Source organism: Hippoglossus stenolepis, chromosome 10 (assembly GCF_022539355.2).
Source record: "Hippoglossus stenolepis isolate QCI-W04-F060 chromosome 10, HSTE1.2, whole genome shotgun sequence".
NCBI classification, from domain to species: Eukaryota; Metazoa; Chordata; class Actinopteri; order Pleuronectiformes; family Pleuronectidae; genus Hippoglossus; species Hippoglossus stenolepis.
The window spans coordinates 417132-427785 of NC_061492.1; the positions used below are offsets into that span (position 1 = coordinate 417132).

General features: G+C 45.0%; 1 protein-coding gene across 1 annotated transcript in view; it reads right to left on the bottom strand.

Moving 5' to 3' along the window:
* Window positions 1-7692: 7692 nt before the first annotated feature.
* Window positions 7693-10654, bottom strand: part of psma3 (proteasome 20S subunit alpha 3) — a 7587-nt gene continuing 4625 nt past the window's right edge. The window contains exons 6-11 of the mRNA XM_035168498.1: window positions 10523-10595; window positions 9699-9764; window positions 9520-9566; window positions 8118-8185; window positions 7940-8004; window positions 7693-7834 (exon numbers count right to left, since the gene is read on the bottom strand). Of these exons, the coding sequence (XP_035024389.1) occupies window positions 7790-7834; window positions 7940-8004; window positions 8118-8185; window positions 9520-9566; window positions 9699-9764; window positions 10523-10595 (364 nt within the window). The 3' untranslated portion in view covers window positions 7693-7789. The remainder of the gene's footprint in view (window positions 7835-7939; window positions 8005-8117; window positions 8186-9519; window positions 9567-9698; window positions 9765-10522; window positions 10596-10654) is intronic.

Here is a 10654-nt window from a genome sequence, read left to right on the forward strand (position 1 = left end):
ACGAGCAAACCAAAGTGAAGGCTGAAGCGAGTGAAGGCACTTACATCCAGGTCGACAGAGTGCAGGAGTCAGCGGAGAAATATAGAAGCAGGAGAACACCTGATATCAATCTAATACGCCTGAGTATTAGAACCCACATTGCTCCATCTTCACGGTCAGCGGGGTTCTTCCTGGCGAGAGGATTGAGTCAGACAGCCAGAGAAAATGCTTGTATCACGCGATATCATCAGCTCATTAAGGCGAAACCATTTCTCAACATCATCATTCCTCCCAACAACCAATCAGGGCGCGTACGAGCTGCATCTGAAACCGCGTTAATAGCGCCATCTAGAGCAATATACGACTTACGCAGAACCGCCGGTGAACCTAACTCCCATCTGCAAATGACTTTGAATTATCATTTCGTAAACCAACAATCTTGAGATTTTAGAGAATCGACCAATTTGAAACTTTCTTTAGTTCATCAATCAACAAATCATGTCAACTGCTCTGATAAAACAAAGGTGGAGCTGATGCCGGATCGCGAATCAGTCGTTCCAGTCGCACGGCCCTGCGGTCCTGGTTGTGCCCGTCACTTCTACGCGTTGTGTGAGCCTTGCGCCAAAGCGATCGCCTGACTAAAGTGTTTGAAAATCATGTTTCATAAACTCGTGAAATCCGACGACACCAAATGAGCCTGCAGTGCTATGCGTGTCCTAATAGCCTGATTGGTGGTGAACGCTTTACTCGTTAATGTACCAAAGAACAGCGCAGGTAAGGCAGAGGGGAAGTGAGACATGCAGCAAGGAGGTAACTTTGGAAGCAGTACATGGATACCGGACCTATATTGCGTCTGCCCACCCCTGGTCACGCAGGCTGCCGGAGACAGCTGACTGGTGTTTAGTTGATCATGTGACTTTGATTAAGGAGATACTGTTGTTATGCAAACCCTAAACGCTTGCTGACTTCACACTTAATCGTGGAAGGCGTAATCTGATTAAATAGATCATTACTGACCCAAATGGAATGCCACTGTGATCAGGTGCTAGCTTTTCTGTGACCAGAGGACTCAGACAAACTGCTCTGATCAAGCATGGACTTCTGTCTGCGTCAAACCTGGTGTTACCTCTGTGTCTTACCTTGACCTTCACCATCGTTCACAGTCTTGATCTTGGCCTGTAGGCTCCTCTGTACTTTGCACTGCGTCACGTCCACCGTCAGGTGAGCAGGCTCAATCTGCTGGAAACACACCTTCCACATCCCGGCAGCAATCAGGACACACACCTCCCTCTACAGAGAACATTAGCTTCCACACAGGCGGAACAGGCCAAGCTTACCTGGTGTATGGTCTGACTCACCTAAACCAAGGAATGTTTTCTATTTGAGGTCCATACACACTTTCACACTTCTCAGTATCACAGCCACATCGCTAAAATGACCCATGATCCCCCGACTGGTACTGACAGTTATTACCTGCAGCCAGGTTCTGTTTTCATCTGCGTTAGTTAGTTTGCAGGATTACATCATTTCTACAACAGATATTGTTGATAAGTGAAAGAAAAGTTCATGACTGGAAACAGCTTTTAAGGGTTTCAGCTTTAAGTCATTAGACCTGCAGATTATTTTCTGGGACGTGGTTCGCTGTATAAAATGTTGAAAACAATAACAAGTTGAGATATTCCAGAAGTTTTATCTGATCTAAAAAACCTAAATACTGATTTAGATCCACATGAGACCAGGAACAGCCTCAGATCTTCACCGTGAGGAAGTGGGAGGATTTAAACTAAACTTCCACGAGCAGCTGATGAAGAGTTGTGTGTCTCCGGCCTGTTTAGGATGATGAAGATGATGTTTGATGTGACAGTGTGAATCCAGACATGTAGAAGTGAAGCAGCTGTCTCCAACACTCACCTTCATCTTCACTGTTTGAGTCCAGCTCGACTCTGACGATCACTGCAAGACAAACAGCAGCTGTTCAGTGTTGTTTCATGATGAAGTGTAACACGTGCATTGGGACTCCGGGTTGTTCTCCAGCTGGTTATTTGCTTCCTCCTGTAGAAAACAACACATTGTTTCGCTGTGATTATTTTATCCTCTTGCTGCTCCTCCGTTCTTAAACATACAAAATAAAATAATTTAATTTCAAAGGGCTGCCGAAATCCCCGCGACGCTCCTAAACAAAATGGCGCCACCATCGTGTAAAACGTATCGCCGTGAAAGTTGAATGAAAACATTTACTAAACATATCAACACTCAAAACAGCAGCGCAGTGTACTTGTATTTACAATATGCAATTTAAACCGTTCATTTTTCAGAGAAAATTATAAAATAGCGCGGAGCATTTCCGCACGTGACCTACCCTCAGCAATGCAAACCAACACTGAGAGGGGGGGGGTCGACAGGAAGTATTAACTTTCGGAGGAACACAAAAGGTGATGCACAGCAAGGTCATTTCCGCCGGTAACGTTAATAAAGTAAAATAACTAATAAAATTCACAAATACAAATTATAAATAAAAATAAATAAAGCACATTTCTAACTCTGTTACATAAATTAACAACTAGCCTCTGACTTCTGCTAGCTCAGGCATTCTTCTCGGTGCAGCCCCCCCCTCCTCCCAGCCCGGATCTCATATGTGGCACCGACAGCTCCTCGAACCCGGAGAACCACCGTCACTGGGACTGAACGTGGAGCCGCTTCCTCCGGGCCGGAGGCGACAGGTCGGCGGCTCGCAGGAGGGACGCGGGGCGGAAGCAGCTCCGGACGAGCCGGGGCTGTCCTTCCCGCTCCGCTCCCAGCTCCTCTGAGTCACGTCGCCATCACTGCTCGCCATGTCAGCTCGGCTAGCTCGGCTAACTTTACCTTCCCCTCAAACGGCCGCTAGCCGCCAGTTGCTGGGAGAGAGTCCCGGTCACCGCGACACCACCGAGCCACGACACCAACTGCACCCAAACAACGGCTGTTTGCCGCGGGGAGAGCGGAGGAGCGAGCGGCGGCTCCACTCTTCGCTCCGGAGCTAAATTTAGCCACTTGGCTAACTAGCGACGGAACGAGCAGTTTGGATCCTGCGGTGATTTGAACCGTTGCTCCCCGAGGACAGGACCCGGTCACCGGACGCGTCAGCGCCGTGTGGCGGGCAAACCAAGTTTCTATGAACCGAATCAGAACCAAAGTTATTTATTTAATAAGTGTCGCTTCCACAAAGGCGGAGCAGCTTCACATTTCTCCACTCAAACACCCGCCGCTCAACGCGCTGCGCTCGGCTCGACCTCCCGCGGACACCCGCCCGGCCCCGGCCCCGGCGGACCGTTTGTTTCCGCCGGTTCTCGGTACCGTGTGTTGTGGAGAATCTCCGGGTTTCTACTCACGGTCGCGGCCGCGGCTGCTTCCTCTCGAGCTCAGAGACGATCCACGAACAACAAGCTGTTGAGCTCGGCTCTGTTTCCTCACACGTGATTGGCTGCGGCCACAGCGGTCGTTGCACAAAAGAAATCTGATTGGTCGAAATAATCCTCGATTCTAATTGGACATTCCTCTTCTGGTGTCGCTATTTGTCGATACGAACCCGGCGCCACAAGGGAAATGACGGCATCGGCTGCGGGGTCATCCAATCAGAGGAGAGCTTGAAAGAAAACCCGCCCACTGGAGCTCACAATTGGCCTCGCTCGTGTTTTCCCAGGAACGACGCGTCGCTATTGGCTAAACGGGCTTCCTTGTCTGTCGGAAGCCCCGCCCCTATACGTGCTGGGAACTCGCGCACCAAACTCCATTCAAAACACTGAGAGTTAAAATGTCGCCGATCATCGTGACCAACATGTGACCAACATTGAACAACATGTGACATCATCCGTTCATTCATAAAACCTGCACGGGTTCTACGGGTCTGTGACGTCACCGGCTCCAGGGAACACGTCAAACTGCGAAGTTTCTGAAACACGCGGTGTCTGTCACGTGACATGAGGTGAAACCATCACTGGACTCTCACGCACTTTAATGACGTGGGTCCGTGCGTGAGACTCACGTTCTTCACGGTTTTATTTCTGATCCGGAACAAGTTAAGATCAGGGGGCGGGACCTCCACGCTTTTACGTAAAAGGATCACGGTGACGTCAGAGCCATCGATGTCGTTTTCCTCTGCGGGAACATGGAGGTGATTTATAACAGAGACACGTGGCCCCTCAGTGCGGGGCAGGGGCGTGCACAGACACTTTGAGGGCTGAGACGAAATATGTCCACGAACCACAACATTCACACTCAGATCCTTAGGACTTGACTTGGTGGACATCATGTAAAGGTCTGAGTGGAGGCGGAGTCCGAGTGGACGGAGTCACATGATGCGGGTCAGAGGGCATCACATGGCTTCACCTTTTGAAATGACTGGAGGATATTCTACTGATATGGAAGCAGCCACATTTAATTTAATAACCTTCGATTTTTCACTATCAGAATATATGCCACTAATAATAAACTCATTTTCTAGATGTTTACCTGATAGTGCTGTCGCTAAATTTAAGGAAATAATTCCAATTACATTTAAACCCGTACTATCCGTCGATATAAACAACAAATTCATTAAAAACCCGAGCTCCACTGAGATCGACCATCTCGTCGATAGCTCTGTAAACTCATTACAGTTAACATTAGACTCAATAGCGCCTCTAAAAAAGAAACATATAAAACATAGTAAATTAGCTCCGTGGTATAATTCCAAGACACATGAGTTAAAACAAGTATCAAGAAAACTAGAAAGGAAGTGGAGCTCCAGCAACCGTGTTGAAAATCTCCTAGACTGGAAGAATAGTGTTAAAGTTCATAAGAAGGCTCCACAAAGCAAGAGCTGCCTACTATTCAAAACTAATAGAATAGAATAAAAACAACCCCAGGTTTCTCTTCAGCACTGTAGCCAGGCTGACTGAGAGTCACACCTCCACCGAACCCAGTATTCCTCGATCCCTAAATTGCAATATCTTTATGAATTTCTTTAATGATAAAATTCTAACTATTAGAAATCAAATCAACCATCTCCTGCCCTCAATTGGCACTAATACCCCATCAAGAATAGAAAACTCAGAAACGGCTGAGAATCTTACCAATTATTTAGACAGCTTCTCTCTGATCAGCCTCGATCAGCTGACCAAAATAATCTCATCTTCTAAACCAACAACTTGTATCTCAGACCCCATTCCTACAAAATTACTTAAAGAAATTCTGCCCCTAATTGACAGTTCATTACTGAACACAATACATCTGTCATTATCATCAGGATATGTACCACAGTCTTTTAAAATAGCTGTAATCAAACCCCTCCTCAAAAAACCCACCTTAGACCCAGAGGTTTTAGCCAATTATCGTCCGATATCTAATCTCCCCTTCCTGTCTAAAATCCTAGAAAAAGTTGTAGCCAATCAGCTGTGTGAGTTTCTCCAGGAAAATAATATATATGAAGACTTTCAGTCGGGGTTTAGAGCCAATCACAGCACAGAGACAGCCTTGGCAAAAGTCACTAATGATCTTCTAATAGCTTCAGATGTTTGTGTCTGTCCTCGTTCTGTTAGATCTTAGTGCAGCATTTGACACAATTGACCATCACATTTTATTACAGAGACTAGAACAGTTAATTAGTATTAAAGGAACCGCCCTAAAATGGTTTAAATCCTATTTCTCAGACCGCTCCCAATTCGTGCAAATTAATGATGAGTCATCTGTGCGCACCAAAGTTAACCATGGTGTTCCACAAGGCTCTGTGCTCGGCCCAATTTTATTCTCATTATATATGCTTCCACTTGGAAACATTATCAGGACACACTCGGTAAATTTCCACTGCTATGCGGATGACACCCAGTTATACTTGTCAATAAAACCTGAACAAAGTAATCAAATAACTAAACTCCAAGCATGTCTTAAGGACATAAAAACCTGGATGACCCGCAATTTTCTCTTATTAAACTCAGATAAGACAGAGGTTCTAATACTTAAACACCTTAGCGATACATTATCTAACGATATAGCTGCGCTAGACGACATTGCCCTTGCTTCCAATGAAACATCAGGAACTTGGGAGTGATCTTCGATCCTGATTTATTCTTTAATTCACACTTAAAACAAATTTCTAGGATCGCCTTTTTTCATTTGCGTAATATCTCCAAAATCAGACATGTCCTTTCTCAAAAGGATGCAGAAGAACTAATCCACGCCTTTGTTACATCCAGACTGGATTATTGTAATTCCTTATTCTCAGGCTCCAGCAGTAAGTCGTTAAAGACTCTGCAGCTTGTCCTAAATGCTGCAGCACGTGTCCTGACAAGAACCAGGAACAGAGAGCACATTTCTCCAGTATTAGCTTCGCTACACTGGCTTCCGGTTAAATCTAGAATAGAATTTAAAATTCTCCTCCTCACCTTCAAGGCCCTTAACAATATGGCACCATTATATCTTAAAGAGCTGTTAGTACCTTATCAACCCACTAGAGCACTGCGCTCCCAGAATTCAGGCTGTCGTCCCTAAAGTCTCTAAAAGTAGAGGAGGAGCCAGAGCTTCAGCATCAAGCTCCTCTCCTGTGGAATCATCTCCCACTTTCAGTTCGGGAGGCAGACACCATCTGTACGTTTAAGAGTAGGCTTAAAACCTTCCTTTTTGATAAAGCTTATAGTTAGAGCTGGTCCAGGCTTGTCCTAGACCTGCTCTTAGTTAGGCTGCTATAGGTCTAGAAGGTCGGGGGACACATGACACACGGAGCTTCTCTTTCCAGCTTCTCCTTCCTCTTCTCAATCGTTATCACATCAAAGTAATTCATATCCCATCAATACGTTACTGACTTGACTTCTTCCCCGGAGTCCCTTTGCCTTATCGTCCGCAGATCCAGGGCCGCGGCTGTGGCCACATCATGGATTAGGATCTGTGGATCACGTATCAGAGATCGTAATGGTGGATCCAGTATGGCGGATTCTGCATCGTGCTGGCTGATCGTGATAATAAAGGCAGATCCTTTATCGTGTTGGCATCAGATACTGGTGGTGGACCACGACCGAGGTGGCAGCTGATGATGGATCCTAATGGCGGCAGTGGATAATGACTGTGGACTATAGTGGCATCCGATCTTGATGGTGGATCATGATCTTGCTGGCTGCTGACCATGGACTGTGATTGAAGCAGGACTGCTCGATACATAGTATTTCTCCTCAGACACTTGACCATTAATGACATTAATCCACCAAATCACTGACCTTCAGTTATACTTCAAAATGTTTATTCTTATCAATGCTGCTAAAACCTTTATCTTGATGTTCTCCTTTACACTTGACATCCATTCACTTCTGTCCGTCCTGGGAGAGGGATCCTCACATGTGTCTCTGAGGTTTCTACGTTCTTTACCTGTTAAAAGGGTTTTTAAGTAGTTTTTCCTGACTCTTGTTGAGGGTTAAGAACAGAGGATGTCACACCATGTTAAAGCCCTATGAGACAAATTGTGATTTGTGAATATGGGCTATACAAATAAAATTTGATTGATTGATTGACTTTGATGATGAAACAGCTCAGAGGCTGTGGTCTGAGGTGGGTACCTGCAGTCAGGGACCAAGTACTAACCCTGCACAGTGAAAGTAATCTGTCACAATAATAATAAACTTTATTCATATAGCACCTTTCTAAACAGCTACTAGCTGCTTTACAAGTTAACAAGAGAGAGTCAGTCCGACAGAAGCAAAGAAACTGTTCAACTGTTTTCAGACTTTATTTATTTTTCTCAAATCAAAAGGTAGACAATATAAAAGATTGAGGGCAGAGTCCGAGATGTCGGCAGGGACGAGGGGGTTTACATGTTGTCTTCATCAGAGTCGTCGTCCTCCTCTAAAGAATCCTGAGAAGACAAACACCAGAATCACACGACTGAAGAAACTGATCAAACATGAGAATGGATGGGTGGAGCTGATGGTGCAGGTGGACACAGGAGTGACCTGCTCACCTTGGCGTATTTCTCTGCTTCCTCTCGAACATCTTTAGGTACCAGCTCGTGACGTCCATTTGTGACTGGAGGGGAGAGGAGGAAAATAAACAATAAGTGGAGAGACGATGGAGGAACGACAGACAAATGGACGGATCAGTACAAGGAGAAGAAAAGCAGAACACTGATTGGTTCTTACTTTCTCCGACCCAGCTGAGCTCCAGCTCAAACGCTTTGTCCTTCACTTCGTCATGAACGATGTAGATTCTGGAAAAATGAAACATGACAGATTCAGAGACGGGCAGTGAAAATAGAATAAAACACACGTGTCGTTATTGGAGCTGAAACAGCTCTGACATGCATGTGAAACTCTGATGACAGGAACGATTCTGCTGCATCACCAACGTCTCAAGGTCAAATATCAACCCACCGTGACCATATTTAGAGGAGCGGGGGGTGGAGCCTGACTGAGAGGACCCTGCACGCCCACCTACACCTGCACCCATTGGACGGTACTAGCTGTCAGTCACACTGTGGTAACCACCACCCAATACATCCAGTGCTTTATGGTCTATTTGAAAAGCATCATTTCCATTGTCGTCAGTGATTTACTGCTCCGCTCTGGCTCGATCATTCGCGCTGCACCAACAGACAAACCAGTTCAAGCAGACTTCTGCGATATATCGTGCATGTTGATATCGCGATGACGATGAATTCTCCATATATCGTGCGGCCCTAGTTCCCAGATCACCATCATCTGATAGGTTGGCTCAACTACTCTGCCACGATTACATTTCAGATGCTTCCCAGTTTCCTTTGGCGGATCATCATGTGCACCTGCTAATACTTCATACAATGGGAAGAACGCAGATTCTACTCAGTTCAGGGTTTCTGAAGGTTTTTAAGGAGTTCAATTTTAGATTTTTAAGATCATAATGAATGAGATTTAAGATCTATGATATGAAGGAATATCTGAGTCCCAGAATTACTGACACTGCCTCATAAGTGAAGAGGATGTAGTGGAGTAGAGAATAAACCTGAAAACACCACGTTATCTCTCAGACTACAAACACAGTTGGTATCATAGCTGAGATCAGTTCTGACCAAGTGTTTGTACACGATCAGTTATCAGTTCATGGTTGTAGTTTGAATACAGCGTGTTAATATCTGTATCACTGAGAAAGAACCACGACACAGAGACATTACAAACTACACATGACGATAAAACATTTATCTTGAAAAGAAAAACAACAAATTCTAAAGAGTACAACTACAAAAATGTTAAGAGTCCGTCAGTTACACGAGGACAGAGGCAGACGTCCTGCTCTTTGCCCCCCCCACGTGTCTCAGTGCTATATGATGGAGATGTAAGTTTCAACAGGAAGGAAGATTCTGATTCTTTCAACAAGTTTTTCCCCAGCAGGATTATTGCACTAACATGGTCCATGTTCAACTGAAACTCAAACTAATGATCGTCAGTGTGATGGCTGCAGCCGAATGAAGAAACAACTGTCAGGAGTTCGGTCTCAGTTTGGGTTAAACAGATCCAGTTTAGCGGCCGATGAACTCAGGTTAAGGTTAATGTGGATTTGGCGACTCACATTTTGGCGACCTCCTTGACCAGTTCTCTGCACGTCATCTCCTTCATCTGACAAACACAAACACTAAATCAACTTTTCAGATTCATGACTGTTCAATTGAGCACGTTTCTATAGAGCTGCAGAGAAAGGATTTTACTGCTGCATGTGACCACCGGACTGTTGGAAATGAATAAACTCACCTGCAGTTTTTCGATCTCTGTCTTGGCGGCTTGTTTTGCTTTTCCGATGGAGCAGCCCCAGTAACCCTGAACACACAAACACAGTTAGGTTACTGGTCTAATGGGGAGTCAGACTGTTCAGTAACACTGAAAGTAGGATGGTAACAAACATTTACATTTTGCTATCTCGCAGCATTGCATTACATTTCATTTGATATTTATGTTGATTCCTTCAGTGTTGATGGTTCAGGAGGTTTTTAATCACGAGCTGAATTCTCCTCAGGTCTCTTCCTCTCAATACTCAACATATTCATATAAAATAAAGATACATCAAATATGAACCCATCTGTCATAAAGACAATCTTTTAACAATATCAGAACTGATTAAATGTAACGATTGAGTATTAAATACATTTATCATTAGAAATCCATACTTCCCCTTCTTGTGGAAAAAGTCAGTCAATGTACAGGGGCTGAAAGTTGGCTGGAATGTTAAATCACACAGATGTTTTCAGGATGCACAGTGATGAGGTCATGTATCTTATTTCTGATCTCATCCATCTTGTTTGGAAGAGACACGGAGTTGGTGAGGATCAGAGTCGGGATGATGAATGACTGGTTAAAGCTGGTGTTGGTAATCGTGGAGAAGCTAGCAAGAGGCCACACTTTGCCACCAAAACACATGAGCGTGCACTGACAACTGCTGGAAGCTGATTATTGTGTGACTTGCTTGCTAACTTCTGTCTGTCATCTATAATCTGTCCCTTCCAGACTTGTTTGCTGAATCTTTATCGACCTCCTGACCCCTGCTGCCCAGTGAAGTGACCGCAGTGTGTTGGACTCACGTATGAGATGCCTGACGGGTCGACCATGTAGAGCTGGGGACCGTCGTCTTTGTTGTATGAGCCAAGGATGAAACTGCAGAGAGACAAACACTCAGGCGTCAGAGCTCCTGGAAGTCTACATACATTTTATTT